Genomic DNA, 17,454 nt, shown 5'->3' with positions numbered 1-17,454 from the left:
GGTTCTTCCAAGTAAATGACAGCATTATTAAGAGTATGTGTCTCTCTTGCTCTCTTTCCTCTCTCTGTGTATGTGTGTGTGTGTGTGTGTCTCTATCTGTGTGTGTGCTGTTCACAGCAGAGGTGTCGCTCCTTGGTCTGATGCCTCAGACACAACTTGTAATTAAAAATTCTCCCACCTTAGTGACAAGTCGTGAATGATCGTGTTTTACACAATGATAGATGCATGGCAATGGAGAATGACTTCATGAAACAAGGAACGTTATAATAACAAGGAAAAAAAAGAGGGGGAAAAAAGATGAGATAGATTGGGATTATAGCTGTAGCTTAACCAGAGCAGAGAGAACGCGCGTGAAACCCAAATCTGAGGCTGGGGATTTGACTGGGACTCAAACTAAGGACTGAAAACAGAGGAAGAGGGCAGAGGAAAGAGAATAAGGGAGACGGACTAGCCCTGAGACTGCAGCTTTTGTGTGTGTGTGTGTGTGTGTGTGTGTGTGTGATAGAGAGAGAGAGGGAGACAGAGAAAGTGAAAAAAACATGAGAGGTATTGGCAGTCAGTGCTGGCAGCGGCTGGAAGCCTTTTAGGTTTCACAAATCTAACTAAACCCAAACTCCATTGGCCAGCTATGTCCACTTACAGAGGAACATGATTGTTACCACAGAAAAGCTCTGTGCGAACTTGCATCAAGGCAGGAAGGATATCATGTGTAAAGATCCTATAGAAGGTTTCAACAGGACCAGGAAGGAGTATTGTAACTAACCCTCATGTCACCCCATTTCCAAAGACAGCTGGTTTATCTGAACTCGCATACATTTGTCAATGTTGTCCCAGTGTTGATGAAAGTGAAAGTTAGTTAAACTGAAAGCAAGCATTCAGACAGCACAAAGGCGGATTTACGTTGGAGACTGTTTTTTTCCATTGGGGTTTGTGTGTGGTTGCACCTTTGCAGCCACACACAAACCTCAATGGAAGGTGAGCTGCAACCAGATTTATTGGTATTCCTTTATCGTTCCTTCACTCTGGATAAAGATAATCAAAGTGCTTCATGTAGAACAAAAACTGCACCGCCTGTTTTAATACTCATTTTTTAATACAAAAAGTAGAATTGTAAGCATTTTCAAATAAATGTGTTTTTCCAGTTAAAGGTACATAGATGTTCTTTATTTTCTGGTTGCAGATAATTCGCCATCAGCGAAGTTTAAAAACACTGAACTTCATCACATGGCTGATTATAGGTACTCTATGAACCATTTGTATGGTTGATGGTCCAATTTGCACAATTACAAATGTAAAAAGGGGTTATTGTGACTAGTTTGGTAGAACATTAAAGATATTGATCTATGGGGAGTCAAGTGTGCTAGGAGGGCATTTAGGGTAGCGCTAACTGTACTATTCTTTGAGAGCAGGACATGGGAGTTGGCCTTGGTGGAAGGGGGGGGGGGGGGTGGAGCTGGGTTTGGGGGTGGGATGGGGGGTCAAACAGAGACATGCCTGGTCTGCGTGGAGCTCTAAACCCATTGTCCACCGCCACTGCCGTCCTCTGACGGACCAAACACGCACCTCCGGCTTCCCCTGCCAGACCTGACTAGAGGAGAACAGAGGGCACAGTTCACAGGGTATGCCAGACCAGACCAATGGAGCACAGAGAGATACAGAGAAAGAGAGAGTGAGAGAAATAGAGACAGAGAGAAAGAAAGAAAGAGAGAAAGAGAAAGAGAAAGAGAGAGAGAGAGAGAGAGAGAGAAAACTGAAATATGAAGGTGACTCTCAAGCAGAGGTGTTAAGATGAAGGTCTGACAAAAGTTGAGGGGTGCAAGTCAAGGGGATGCATTTTATGTAACACAGTGAGCACACAGCACATTGCAGGCAGACAAGCAAGGCAACCGGACTACCAGGTCCACAACAGAACTCAGGGAAGCAAAGGTTATCTGGATGAGGTCAACTTGAGCTGTGGGCTGAGGCTGATAAGCGTTTTTCCCATTTGAGATAAACAATGTTGAAGTGACTCTGTCTGAGCATGTGCATGGCTCTATGACCGTGAACAGAGTAGCACCATAAGGGTGCAACCATGTTGGGTAAAAAAACCAAAAACAAATACTGTTAGATTTAGTTATTTTTTTGGTTGTGGAACAAAATAACTGAAACCCTTCTAGGCCAACAATACTGACATCTGAAGGACTGTCAAGGGATGTTTTAATCCTATCCACTAGTTAAAATACTGGCATGTATCTAAAGGATAATGACTAAGATTCATTCCTGTGTCTTCTGGCGTGCTGATATGTCATTTGAGGCATGTTTTCTGCATTTGGTGTCTATTTAGAGGGCTGAAAACATGGCACAAATACATAAGAAGCAAAAGTAAGCATAGGCAAAGTGTGTAAAGTGGCAGTAATATTGTAGAACTGTTTATTTATCATTCCCTCAGAGTTACCATAGTGTTTAAGTCGTTTTCAAGAGTTTTTGTTGTTTTTACAATGCATGCATGCATACACAGACACAAACACAAACACACAAACACTGATGAAATAAGTGATACTTTCAATTGCAAAGACATAAGGATAGAAGAAAGTTCAGCAACATTCCTTATATGACACTGAGTAAGATGGACTTACTCACTCACTTAAATAACTTGTCTGATGGCAAAACAGAATGCCTTTGCTCTTTCCAGACGAACCATAAGCTTTCCACAAGACACACCGGTCCCTCTCCCTTTCTAGCACTTGCTAAAGATCCAAGCCTGGCTTACAGTCTGCTTTCTACAGAACAAACAACAGGTTCCAACGAATCATGATAGCTTTGGTGTAGACCTTTCTGTGGAAGACCAAAATTATTATATTAGGACAGAAGTGCTGGTCAGGGACCATCTGTGAGCTGTTGCTAAGATGATGTGTGTTTATCACACGTCTATAAAAAACGCATCTTCAGTGGCGGACACGTTTGTGTGTATGCAGATGACGCGGTTGCCATCAGTGTTTGTTTAGGTTAGTGTTTTGAGATAATGATACACTTCCTTTCCCAGAAGTCAGCTACAAGGAAGCTTCCTTTTTTTACCAGTTAGTTAGTACAGCAAGTTTGTGATCTATAGTATCATAGTATCATCGGCTGGCCTGACAGTATTTCAAAGCGTCCTCGGCCTCGGCTAGTCTCAAATCTCCACCTGGTCCACTAATATGTGGAGGCGTGGATGGCACAAAAAAAACTTTTGTGACATTCATGTCACTCGGCTTCCAAGCCCTTTAGGAGGCTGTTTGACCTCACCAAACAGCTCAGTTGTAAAAGTCGTGCGTCCGTTCGCCCGAATTACTACAGAAAACCCAGTGATGAGAACAGAGAGCGACACCTCCCCCGTCTACTGCTGTTCACTATTCATTGGCTTAGCTTAGCCTAGCAGCCTGGTCTGGTAGGTGGAAATGTTCGTCGTGAGTGATTCACCACGAGGCTCGGCATTGCCAGACAAGACGTGCAGCTCTTCAAGGAAGTAAGACAGGGTTTTTTTTATAATGCGGTATCACAATCAAAAGGAGCCGTTTTTTTTTTTTTTTTTTTTTTTTAAATAATCCTCCGCCATGCTGAGCTGAGTTTCTCTTCTCTTCTCTAAATATGCGTCTCTTTCTCTCTCACTCTTAGTTTGTTCCTCTCTGGTTTACTTTGTGGTCTTTCCTCCTCTTCCCAAACTCACTCTTAATCACCAAATGAATTGTGCTACCTGTGGGCTTACAGAGAGAGAGACAGAGAGGGAGAGAGAGAAAGACAGAAAGAGAGGGGGACGGAGAGAGACAGAGAGAGAGAAAGACAGAGAGAGAGAGAGAGAGAGGGAGGGAGAGGGAAAAAGAGATAGAGAGAGTGATGTGTCTGTGGATGTCTGATATCGGGACCCTGTTAGTCTTGTTTAACACTAAAAAGTTGCCTCAGAGCATCTTTTCCTTTAGGTCATCCATCCTCAAAGGAGAATTCCAGCGATTTTTCACACAGATCTCTGTTTCTCGAGGTCACGAGTACTGTCTGTACGAAAAGCCAGGCATCTACAGTGTTACACTCTGGGGGCGTAAACATGGGGGAATTCTCCTTTTAGAGGTTTGTGGGAGTCCAGGTTGGAGTTTCCGTCTGGAGTACATTGGCAGGACATTGGACATTGGCACGATTGTGGGATTTTTGGGGGAACCCTAAAATCCAGTGTCGGTGCAACAGGGAAAAAATGACTCACTGTTGGACACATACTTTTTGGACAATACTTGCTAGCTTCTTGGTGACCTTTGTACACGCAAAAAAATTAACTCACTATTTATTTTAACAATATAATAGCGCTATATTGTTGGTATGAAATAATATATTTATTATTAATTTATCTGAGGTGGCGGAACTGCGACCCCCCTCCCCCCCCCCACTTTAACCCCTGCACACACACACACACAAATTGACATGGCCAAAAGAACAAACATCACATGTATTGCATTACACAGATGCACAGAAACACACATACTCCCAAACATACACACACAGAGTTTATGTATGCAATGGTGAGAAATGCTAATGCATTTCAGTGGGAGGCATGTGACACGTTGGATCACACCAAGCAGCAAACATTACACTATGAACCTCTGGGCTGGTGTGTGTGTAGGTGTGTGTGTATGTGTGTGTGTATGTGTGTGGGGGAGGGGGTATTATACAGACATCCCGTGCATTATGCTACAAAGCACTAGCACTAGCACTCAAGTGAGGTTAATATACGCCTGCCAATAAGCTAGTTAGCCATTTAGTTAGTGTTGTCTGCATGTGTTGTTAGGTGAATTTACAGTATAAATGTATTGTAACTTGTACAATACATTCATACCATTTCCAGTCTTTCAGTGTGTGCAGTATACAGTGGGCAGTGCTTCGAATTGGCCAGCTTCACTCGCGGTCCGCGCGTGGGATCACGCGGTATCACGCGACTTTAATTTGTATTTTTCCAGTGAGACGCTGCAACAACCCAAACAACCGGTAGATGGCTCAAGTGAGCAGGGTGTCTCGTAAAAAGAAATGGAGCCTGGAAAACCCTACACAGACTTCACTACAGACTTTAGCAGACTGGTTTAGAAATAATGTAATAGCCAGAAATATGCCTGCCCTAATAAAGAAATATTTGGTTAACTGCGAGTGAATCCCGTTTGCAGCCGTAGAGACGCAGGACAAATGAAACATTCTGGTTTTCTCCGAGTGCAACGATGATAGACAGACATCATTTGGACAAAATATAGAGTATTAACCTCCGTTGCTCAGCCAAATGCCTTCCTGTTACGTCCTGTTATCACGGAGTTAGGCCTACAGGCGATAAACGATTTTTGATGGTCACAAGTTTACTTCATTAGGGACTGTTCGTTATTTATTTAAGGGGCTACCGGAGGAGTTTGGGGAGCATTAGTCCAAAAAGACGTGACCCTCCCTCGCCAGCAATACATTTTTCTATGACCCTCCAAAGTGATTATGAAAAAATCACTGTCAACTTTTTCCGGGTTTATCGCCTACTGTATTTTAACGTTTTCACATATTTGGCCATAAGCCGTTTATCATAGGCTATCACGAAACCAAACTACAAAGGCGAACACTTTAACAGGGGGAATTAATTGGGCATGAATCATGCTGAACGCTATTTCGCTACCTTAGAATAATAAGGTTCTATCTGCGTTTTGAGTAGGTACAACCGGGACGATTGAAACGGGGACGAATGAAACATTCGTTTTCTCCGAGTGCAACGATGATAGACAGTCATCATTTGGACATAACATGGAGCATATTAACCTCCGTTGCTCAGCCAAATGCCTTCCTGTTACGTCCTGGTATCACGGAGTTACGAGCGATAAACGATTTTTGATGGTCACAAGTTTACTTCATTAGCGGTTTATTTTTTTGGATTATTAAATTGTGTTTTTCATTTAAAGGTTTGACTTCGTGCTTATTCAGAAGAGCATTTAGTGCTCTCCCCAATCCCAGACGTTCACATTGCATGTTTGTTTGTAATGGATGCAACCGCGAGATAGGCTATGCGTTTGACAATAAGTTGTTAACAGAACCAAGACATATAGCCCAGCAGCAATCTAGGGACTGATCGTTATTTATTGAAGGGGCCACCGGAGGAATTTTGAGTGCTTCAGTTGGAAGTTGCATGACCCTCTCTTGCCTGCTAGAAATTGTTCAATGACCCTCCGACAGAATTGTTAAAAAAAGACATGACCCTCCCCTGCCAATTGTCTTCCGCCCGCGCCACAACCACACACTTTGTGATAACATTCTTAAATCAATCTTTCCCGTGAGCTTGCATGCTACCAGTCCTTCCTTTTCAAATGTGTTGCGCCTGTTTGCACAATTTCACAAATAATCATATGTGATTAATAGTATGACAAATAATCCATGTGCACGGGGACCGAAACAATGCATGCCAACTTTTTCCGTGTTTATCACGTATTTTAACTTTCCCCGCTGTCTTGCCGTTTTAATGTTTTCCCGTAGAATATCCTATATTTTAATACTCTCATAACAGCCCTGCCATCGGGCCTGTCTCTGTGTTGCCCTGTTGCTACCCATTGCCCTTCCAACGAAACAGATGTCTTCAAATCATCGTTTTCCTTGCTTGAAGGCGAACTTAAGCCTAAAGTATGGTCCCGCGTCTGCGTCCCGCGCACGCGGCACTGGTGAGCGCGTGACGAGAATTGCGTCATTTTTACAGCATGCGTCGCGTCTTTGAGTCGACCGAAATTTAAGACCGCGCGTCAAAGTGACGCGTAGACTGCGCATGTGTGAAACGGAACTGCTGTAAACACTCCCCTCCAGTAGGTGGACCACATAGAAGAACAACACTTAAACTTAGAAACAAACCTAGACAGAAGAAGACTTGTTTGGTTACCATAACGACGATGGAACAGAGCGCCTGTCCTCAGCTTGCCTGGCTTTGAGTTACGTGAGACACCACGACATGGAGTCAACTTCGACCAATGTAAAGCCACAATCCACAGATACATTCTTTAACATTATATTTAACGGTCACTTTACCATCTATGGTGTAGAACCCAAAGTATTTCAAGACACCACATTTTAGATGTAATTATCTGTCTGCTGGCCGTTCTGTGCTTTACCTTTGATTGTCGAAACAGGGTGGCTGCATGGGCTCATTGTGGCTACTGGCTATTATATTGGCTTGATTTGGCCATGAGCCCTGGATCATATAGCACTGAATGAGATGGTAAACAATAAAATAAAACTAATCATAGACAGTGACAGCCTTTACTCCATGCATGGAGAGCTGACATGACTTCGGATTAAATGCATCTTTTAAAAATGAGCGTATGCTGAAATCAAATCGCAAAACCCAGAGCCAATTAAAGGTATCTATCTACAACGCTCAGGCGAAACCCATGTAACACTTGCTGATCGAGATGCATTCTCGCCTGTTCCTTATATAATACGTTATCAATAGTGATTATAATAATAAAGGGAATGTAGCCTACCTCTCCCAGGTGCAATCATTATCACCTAGCCTACTCCTGAACAATGCTGAATTCAAATCTCGAAACTCGCCTGTCAACACCGGGAAATGCGCTACACAGCACTAAAAACCGAATAGTTTATTTATAGTTCGACTACGGATATTTCACGTCATGTTCGAATAAAAGTGACAGCCCTACTCCCTGCATAGAGAGCTGACATGACTTCGGATTAAATGCATCTTTTAAAAATGAGCGTATGCTGAAATCAAATCGCAAAACCCAGAGCCAATTAAAGGTATCTATCTACAACGCTCAGGCGAAACCCATGTAACAGTTGCTGATCGAGATGCATTCTCGCCTGTTCCTTATATAATGCGTTATCAATAGTGATTATAATAATAAAGGGAATGTAGCCTACCTCTCCCAGGTGCAATCATTATCACCTAGCCTACTCCTGAACAATGCTGAACTCAAATCTCGAAACTCGCCTGTCAACACCGGCAAATGCGCTACACAGCACTAAAAACCGAATAGTTTATTTATAGTTCGACTACGGATATTTCACGTCATGTTCGAATAAAAGTGACAGCCCTACTCCCTGCATAGAGAGCTGACATGACTTCGGATTAAATGCATCTTTTAAAAATGAGCGTATGCTGAAATCAAATCGCAAAACCCAGAGCCAATTAAAGGTATCTATCTACAACGCTCAGGCGAAACCCATGTAACACTTGCTGATCGAGATGCATTCTCGCCTGTTCCTTATATAATGCGTTATCAATAGTGATTATAATAATAAAGGGAATGTAGCCTACCTCTTCCAGGTGCAATCATTATTACCTAGCCTACTCCTGAACAATGCTGAACTCAATCTCGAAACTCGCCTGTCAACACCGGATAATGTTATCATAATAATAATTGAAGGAATAACCTAGGCTACCGCTCACTCTAAATACACCCATTATCACAGTGAGACATACATTATGAACACAAATAGTTACTTCAAAACTTTTATTGACACGTCATATTTACAGGTTTTTGGTTCATACTTTTTGGTATGAGGCAGGTGTGAAGACTCAATACAAATGTAATTGAGGACATCTGTACGCACAACTCTTTCTTACCATGACACTACTGCATGTGTTCAGAAAAATGTCTTTACTTTGTATCGCACCAATATTGCTGCCCTCGCAGCACCGAGTCACTTAGCTACATGAGTAGCCTAATAAGCAAGTAGGCTAAGCTAGTCTCTCAGCTATACCAACAGGTGTGCTGTGTGTGTTCTGGTGGATGATAAATGGAGCGATGTGATGGGCCAGCTTATCAAACTTCCCAGCAGACAGGCGAACGTACTCGTGGTGCTTTTTCCTTCATCAGCTCTTCCTTCGTTTAGTGCTCGCACATCCCAAGTTCTTCTTTTCTTCAGGCGTTTCAGGCTTCTTTGGTGGTTGTGTCCTACTTTCAGGCTCGACGTACCGCCCCCAGTTGGTGGGGCAGAGTATCACAGTTAATCCGTAGTGCGCAGGCGCTAACCTTAACAATTTAACGCGCATTCAGGACAGCAGAAATTGGAGTATGCTTCACGTCCACGGCAAAAATGACGCACGTCTTGGACACGCGCAAATGTGACGCAGGAGCATGCCAGAGCCTTTAGAGTGATGTTAACCTATTTAAGTTTAACGGCGCGATTGCCGTGAGAGCACGATTCATTGGCGCTTGCATGTTCGGCCTTATGTCTACGTGCGCACCTGAGGCTACTCAGCTGCAAGATAAATAATTTCCCCTCTTTGTATGTTCACTGCAAGTTGGCCTACCATAACTTACCAACTCTGCACTGTAGACTGGCTATTTATATTTTTCTGTGAAATAAGCAAATGTATTTGTTCAACTTTATGAAGCAGAATTACGCATAGGGTACTTGGAACATAATACATTTGACAAAGGACAGATGAATGTTGCTAGTGACAAAATATTAACTTTCAGTGTTTTACGATGTCTTTGTCATGGGGAAGTGTTTTTCCCCATGCATTTATTCTAGGTTACTGTCAGTGACTGCCGTGAGAGAAGCGGGTTCTGTGTTTCGTTCATGTCAGTGACTGACGCGAGAGAAGCGGGGTCTGTGTTGTGTTGTGTTGCGTTGCGTTAATTTATTTTCATTGGGCATACCGTGCCGTGCCGTCCACAGCTCTTCAGTTCTGACAAAGCCAAAATTACTCCTTTTGAAACAATGAGTGCAGGAAGGGGGGGGGGGGGGTGTCCCAAGCAGCTTTCAGCCATAAGGCTACTTTGAGAACATTTCAATTCACCCGACACTAATATTCAAAATGTTGAAAACTATTTCGGCATAGCCTATAAAGCAGTTTAATTAAATGGAATGTTAGTTGTAAACAAACGAGCTACTTGGTGAGGCTTGGCCTCACAGATGCGCTCGTGCCTTAGATGGCAGGAAAAATCTTCACGATAGGCCTATTAACTAACCACCCGATTCACGTTGGCTGGGGGGAAGGGGGGCCATCAGACAATTGTGCCCAGTTAATCCGGCCCTTCCCCCAAAAAATCACACCTTCCCACCTCTGACAGCTTAAAAGAAGTCAAGAGGACTCCTTACTCACAGACCTATTCACAAACCTGCGGTTTTGAAATCCTATGCAGCTACAGGAGCTTCCAATCGCGAGGAAGCAATTTTGCATTGTAGGCATAACTAACATGCAATAACGCCGCCAACAACAACCAAAACTAGGCTAGTCATTGTCAACATGTAAATTAAATGTAACATTATTGTGAATCAAATTAAAATGTTCTCTTTTGCAAACGTAGGCATAGTAACAGAATAATTTAATAATGTTACAAGATACTACATCAATCCGTATGTTTCATTGGGCTACTAGGCTATTTGTTTTGCCTTGATTCATTTAGGCTAGGCCTTTTTATTCAGGGGCCATATTCACAAAGAATTTTAAGGCTAAAAGTAGCTCCTAACTGGCGAATTTAGGAGCAACTCCTAAAAATAATGGGCGTGTCACTCCTAACTTTAGGACTCCTAATTTTTTCACAAAAAGTAATTCACGAAGCATTTTAGACCTAAAAGTAGCACCTAATTCTGGGACAGCTTAAGTCGAGAGGACTCCTAACTCACTAAGACCTATTCATAAACAGCTTTTTTGTGGCATTTTACGTTGCGATGTTTTGAAATAGCCTATGCGCAACAGGAGCTTCCAATTGCGAGGGAACAATTTTGCATTCATAAAGGGATGCAATAACGCCACCAACAACAACACAAACTACTCATTGTTAACATGGAAATGAAATGTAACGTTTCATTGTGAATCAAATTAAAATGTTCTCTTTTGCAAACGTAGGCATAGTAACAGAATAATTTAATAATGTTACAAGATACTACATCAATCCGTATGTTTCATTGGGCTACTAGGCTATTTGTTTTGCCTTGATTCATTTAGGCTAGGCCTTTTTATTCAGGGGCCATATTCACAAAGAATTTTAAGGCTAAAAGTAGCTCCTAACTGGCGAATTTAGGAGCAACTCCTAAAAATAATGGGCGTGTCACTCCTAACTTTAGGACTCCTAATTTTTTCACAAAAAGTAATTCACGAAGCATTTTAGACCTAAAAGTAGCACCTAATTCTGGGACAGCTTAAGTCGAGAGGACTCCTAACTCACTAAGACCTATTCATAAACAGCTTTTTTGTGGCATTTTACGTTGCGATGTTTTGAAATAGCCTATGCGCAACAGGAGCTTCCAATTGCGAGGGAACAATTTTGCATTCATAAAGGGATGCAATAACGCCACCAACAACAACACAAACTACTCATTGTTAACATGGAAATGAAATGTAACGTTTCATTGTGAATCAAATTAAAATGTTCTCCTCTTTGCAAACGTAGCCTAGGGATATGGTGACAGATTAATTTAATAAATGTTGCAAAGGTAGGCTACTGCATCAATCCATAGACCTATGTTTCATTAGGCTACTAAGCTATTTGTTTTGCCTTACTCTTTATTCATTTAGGCTAGGCCTTTTTATTCAGTTATTAATCATCTTCCGTCCTTCACACTACTTGTGTAGCGCACGCATTCTCCGACCTGTCACCTGTCAGTCATCATCGGAAGGGAGGTGTTTGGAATTCCCGCGTTACAATCGTCAGCCAATCAAGGTGGTCACTTCAGTCAAGCTCGTGCATGAGTAATGACGTCATCCATAGCCACGAAGACTCACTCCTAGTTTAGGAGTTGTCTGAAAGGCTTTGTGAATAACTTTTAAGAGAAAACTCCAATCTAAAATCTTTAAGTGCGATTTAGGAGTAGCCTACTCCTAGTAGTAAGATAAAAGCCTTTGTGAATAGCCTACGGCCCCAGTTATTCATCATCTTCCGTCCTTGTGTAGCGCACGCATTCTGAGACCTGTCACTCATCATTGTAAGGGAGGTGTTTGGAATCATGCCCGCGTTACAATCATCAGCCAATCAGCCAATCAAGGTGGTCACGCTTGCCCATTTACCCAAATTAATGGTCGAATATTACTGATGATCATTGTTATTTAAGAACATGCAGTGTGCGTAGGGTACCAAAAACATCTTGCTCGTAAAAAAGCATCATAACGCACATTCTGGCGGGTCTGTTATTTACTGTAGGCTGCGCAAACAACATGCCTTTATTTTGGGCAAGCCTGCATTCATTCAACCTTTATTTATTCTTGGAGGGTCATTGAGGGAAGCCCTCATTTTCAATGAAGCCGAAATTACAGAAGCGAAGCAAAGCACTCCACAAACAAGACAACATTCGAGGCCTTCTGTTGAAGAATTTTATATAAAGCCTGCGCTGACAGTAATCCTCCTGCCCCTGATAGGCCTACCACAGCTGTGGATAGTGTGGAATGTTCAAGTAATAACACAATCCAATGTGTGTCTCAATTGTCCCCCGCTGACCACCTCACACATTTCTCTAGATTTTGCAACGAACTTACATGACACAATGCCATAAAATATGCCAGTTTTAGGACACAGAATAATGTTTGTAATGATACCAGGTAGGCCAGGTATTGTCGAAGGTGCATGGTGAAGTGAAATTCTTACTTTGGAAAACAAACATTTGCCGATATCATCGCCGATCATCAGAATATTGCAATAGATTCTGTGTTCTGGACTGCAGGTAACTTGTTAAGCCAGTGGTTATCAAACTTTTATTTCATTCCCCACTTTGATCAAGGGGCATGACTGATGATAGTGGAGATAACGTGTTATCCCGAGGCTTTTGCAAGTCAGCATCTTCGACGGTAGTCTATTAAAAATTTAAAAAAAGTTTTCGATGTCCCAAACGGAGAGCCATACTTTATTGTTTTTAACGATCTCTATGCTACTCACAAAAATGTAGGCATGGGGACATGATGAAGTAGGTTATCCAACTGTCGTGTGTTAAATTATTGTGATTACGAGCCAGTGGTTTTCAAACATTATGTGTGACTCGGACATCTAACTAAATGCAACAGGCTCATATCGTCCTCGCATTCGCAAAATGAGGACCAGTGTTTTGTCAAATTGCAAATAGCTATTCGTTTTAACTATTTTTTTTTTATGATAGTAGCCTATACAAAAAGCACTTTATACTATCTTAATATTGGAATATGGGGAGGGAAGTGGCGCGTCTGCAGTCAGCCAAATATGAATGTAATTCTGCGGCATAAAGCAGATGTAATTGTTTACAGAAAAATAAAAATGACATGTCAAGCAGTCAATTGACTACATTGCAGTCAAGAAGTAGGGCAAATTAATTTACGAAACCAAAACGTGGGTCATAGTTGTCTAAGCCTCTATTGCGTAGCCTGTTAAAAACGTCGCCAGATAGTATTAAATCGGCAACAACATTGTTTTCTGCAGAAGCCTACCCAAGGCTACAGATTAATTCTGAACAGTTATTTCTCTACTGGCTCAATTATCACACCACTGTTTTGATTTGCGTAGTTGCGTTAACCCCAACACTGACAATAATGTAGACGGCAAATTTCGATTTCGATTTTCGTGTAGTCAAGCCTTAAGCCATACCCAAGTAGCCTAAATCGAGGTAATGTTTAATTATGCATGATTTATTTTGTTATTGAATTCGTAGGCTGGGATTACTCTCGGCAACAATTATGTAAGGGACGGCAGGCAGAGCGATGTACAGTGGCAGAGCGACGCACAGTGGCTGAAAGTGGTACTAAAGCTTCTCGCAGCTTCACGCCGCGTAATGCGCGAATGAAGTGGTCATTTGAAAGCGATGCCCACTGTATGAGTTAATAAGAGAGATCAATTAATTCTGAACAATCAAACCAGTGTGTATGAGCATGCATATGCTGTGTGTGTGTGAGTGTGTGTGTAAATATACATGAGTATGTGAATAAATGTGTGCATATATGTGTGTATATGTAGAGTGTGTGTGCATGCGTGTGTAAATGTGTGTAGACATGCCTGTGCAGTGTGTGTCTGTGCTTATGTGTATATAAATGCACATGTGTAAAATGTGTGTGCATGCGTGCAAGTGTGTATGTGTGTGTTTGTGTGTATGTGTGTATGTGTGTGTGTGTGTGTGTGTGTGTGTTACCTGTGGAGGGGGTGCTGGTGGTGACTGAGTCGCACTGGCCAGTGCTGCCGCTGCTGCTGGAGGGGGGGGGAGGGGGAAGAGAGCGGGGAGGGACTGTGCTGAGATGCAGAGTGGGCCACCGCGAAACCTGCAAGAGAACACCAACCAAACCCCGCCATTAACACAGAGAATACCACCCGAACCCCACCATTAACACACAACACCAACCAAACCCCGCCATTAACATAGAGAACACCACCCGAACCCCACCATTAACACACAACACCAACCAAACCCCGCCATTAACATAGAGAACACCACCGCAACCAGGACGCTGCACCGCCGCAACGCCATTAGAGTCCCACCATTAAGACCGAGAATGCCATTAGAATCAAACCATTAAAGGAGAATTCCGGTGTGATATTGACCTAAAGTGTATTGAAACATGATACCGAGTGTGAACGTATGTCTCATAGCCCATCTCGGCTTGTCCCCTGCACTCCAAAATCTGGCGCTAGTTAGCCGATGCTACCAACAGCTTTTTCAATGGTGGTGCTTTGGCATCGGGCTAGCCATGCAAATAAATCACTGTTTTACACCATTTACGAGGCTCAATGTATCTCCACACTTCATTGGTAGACTTCCGAGGGCCCTGACATTTAAAACGAGACATTGAGAACTTTGAAAAAGCACTGGTAGTTTACTTACAAGACGATTTATACAGACAGTATCTTCACAAAGTTTAGCGTGCAGCCATCTTGAATTTAGTCACGATAAGTCGAGCGACGAGTAAGAATGAACAGGTATGATAAGGGATCAGATTCCAAAAATAATTCAGTGGAAATGCATGGATTCCAGTTGCTGCTACTGGAAGAAACTGGAATCCATGCTTTTCCACAAAATTATTTTTGGAATCTGATCCCTTATCATACCTGTTTATTCTTACTCGTCGCTCGACTTATCGTGACTAAATTCAAGATGGCTGCAAACGCTAAACTTTGTGGGCTCTTGAGACTAACATACCATAAATATTTTGTCATCTTGGGTGCAACGGTTCAGGTAGGGCTAGTTATTTAGGGGAGGGGCCACCAAGTATTATGTTCCCTGGTGTTTCAATAACCCGGGAATCACTGACCAAAATTCATGACGGTAAAAGAAAAAAAATAATTTATTTTTTATATTTTAAATTACTTGTTGTCCTGATTCTTCCTGTGGATCTTAGTGGGCACTGAGGAAGCAATAATTTCATTGCTAGTTTTTCATGATTACTATTTCAATTGTTTCATATCAAAATTCACTACTTAATTATGTGTTTTATGTAGTTTGTCGAGGACTGGTTCAGACACGACACATCCATAACGTGAAACCGTCACATCCATAACGCCAGTTTTTCCTACATAATGCATTACTAAAATGATGCATAGTTTCAAAACACACTTTTTGTGTTCCTTCAAGTCTCCTTCATGCTACATATATCATAGTTTCGGCAGTTTCCTTCAAAATTCACAGAGTTTGTAGAAAACCTGTAATCTCTCACAAAAGTGTGTCCATATTATGTCACATCCATAACGCTGATAAAATGCCTTGTATTCTTAGGATGAAATTGATTATATGAAATTAGAGGATTTCTCAGTATTCAGAGGACAGAGGTTACATTAAAAGTTATGCAAATTAATTCACTGATACTAATTTTGCCCCCACTCTAAGGCATTTTGTTTACCAATATGAGTCCAATTGTCACATCCATAACACTGGAACTGCCCCTTAACAGTAGGCTACTTCTCACTGAGGTCACCAACAGGACATACAGAGGAATTACAACTTAGAATACATAATCCAACTTACGTTCCCATTCTTTATTGTGTTTACCTGTGATTTTAGCGTGCAAAATAGACATACTGTATATTCATCATTCACATAACTAAGGACTATGGTTGGACTACTGTTCGCATCCTCACCATGACACTCACTCCTTTTAGCACCTCACCAGTCCCGGCCCTGTCACTACAAGCGTCTTATGCTTGATTACCCTCAAGCACATTGCACTTTCTTAATTTAACTTATATAGTGTATTTAGTATTTAGTTTTGTTAGTTTTATTATCTTTCTTATGTTTAGTTAGTGGAGTTTAGTTATATGTTTATACTTATACTTATGTTTACCATTTCTGCTGTAAGTGCATGTTGTGTTTTAGGTCTGTACTGTATGCTACTGAGACCCTTGAATTTCCCCTTGAGGATCAATAAAGTATCTATCTATCTATCTATCTATCTATCTATCTATCTATCTATCTATCTATCTATCTATCTATCTATCTATCTATCTATCTATCTATCTAATGGTCGTAATAATGTGATGAAGAGCAGACAAAAATGCGATCAAGTTATGAAACGACACGTTGCCAGAATAGTTTGCCATTATCTTTGCTAAGTGAAGGCTATATTTTATTAGGCCTATGAGGTAAAAAGCAGAGAAAGCAACATGTGGTTTAGTCTGTAGCCTACTGCATCAAAATCTAAGCCTACACATTTCCTCACTTTCTTACTCGACTTCTTTCTTATCTTCAAATGTGTTCTTAAGTGACACCGCGAAAAAATATTGCATGCATGGTGCAACAATCTAATCTTAAATAATTACAATTATTTATGTCTGTGTGTTGCATATAACCTACTTGGGATGCTTACATGCAGATGTCAAAGTGTTTCTATTTTCGTATTGATGTGAATTAATGTGTAGATCCGAAGTTTAAACGGTAGGCCTATAGCTGTGACGTACAGTCACCTGACATCACCGTCAAATTAGAGGAAATTTCAGAACTATTAACGTGGACAGCTCCCCTTAAGAGCATCTTAAGAGCAGTGCACGCGCGTTCACGCTACGAGCATGTTCGGGAATCAGTCGGAAAAACCAAACGAACGATCGTAAGATGAATCGTAGAAAACCCTCGTAAGAGTGTGTCTCCGTCGTTATCGGGAAACTGGGCCCTGTTCTACAAGATCATGCCCCGTGTAGATGTGCTCTATGCACAGCTGCAGAAAAGAGCAATTGATGCAGTGGAGGCACACAGGGTTAGAGACAAGTTTGTGGCCAACATGAGAATGATAGGCCTACGTGATGTCCCGTGCCTTTCTGAAAAACATACCGGTGTCCAGGATAAGCGCAGGTCCGCTTTTAACTTTGCGCAAATTGCCTATGAAGTGTGTAACAATCATAGTTACCGCTACCGACAGATTTTCATTCACTGGCCATTTGTCTGCCGCAGGGCTCGAATGATCTTTTTGTCTTTAAGGGGGTCTCTCTATCTCATAAAAAGTTGGCACACCCCGTGCATTGATAACAAGGCGATACAATTAAATAGCCTAGGCGCAAGTGGCGCTTTTGCGCAGTACAGTATATGCGCACGGTAGGCCTAGGCTTT

The 17,454-nt window shown here is 41.9% G+C and overlaps 1 protein-coding gene across 1 annotated transcript in view; it reads right to left on the bottom strand.

Moving 5' to 3' along the window:
• Window positions 1-17,454, bottom strand: part of clec16a (C-type lectin domain containing 16A) — a 77,460-nt gene that overhangs the window by 2,806 nt on the left and 57,200 nt on the right. Inside the window, 3 exon segments of the mRNA XM_042087256.1 lie at window positions 2,701-2,708; window positions 14,059-14,125; window positions 14,127-14,185. Of these exon segments, the coding sequence (XP_041943190.1) occupies window positions 2,701-2,708; window positions 14,059-14,125; window positions 14,127-14,185 (134 nt within the window).

This window comes from Alosa sapidissima, chromosome 3 (assembly GCF_018492685.1).
Source record: "Alosa sapidissima isolate fAloSap1 chromosome 3, fAloSap1.pri, whole genome shotgun sequence".
Classification (NCBI taxonomy): domain Eukaryota; kingdom Metazoa; phylum Chordata; class Actinopteri; order Clupeiformes; family Clupeidae; genus Alosa; species Alosa sapidissima.
Note: the sequence above shows the minus strand (reverse complement) of the source record. Positions and strands in the feature narration are given on the sequence as shown.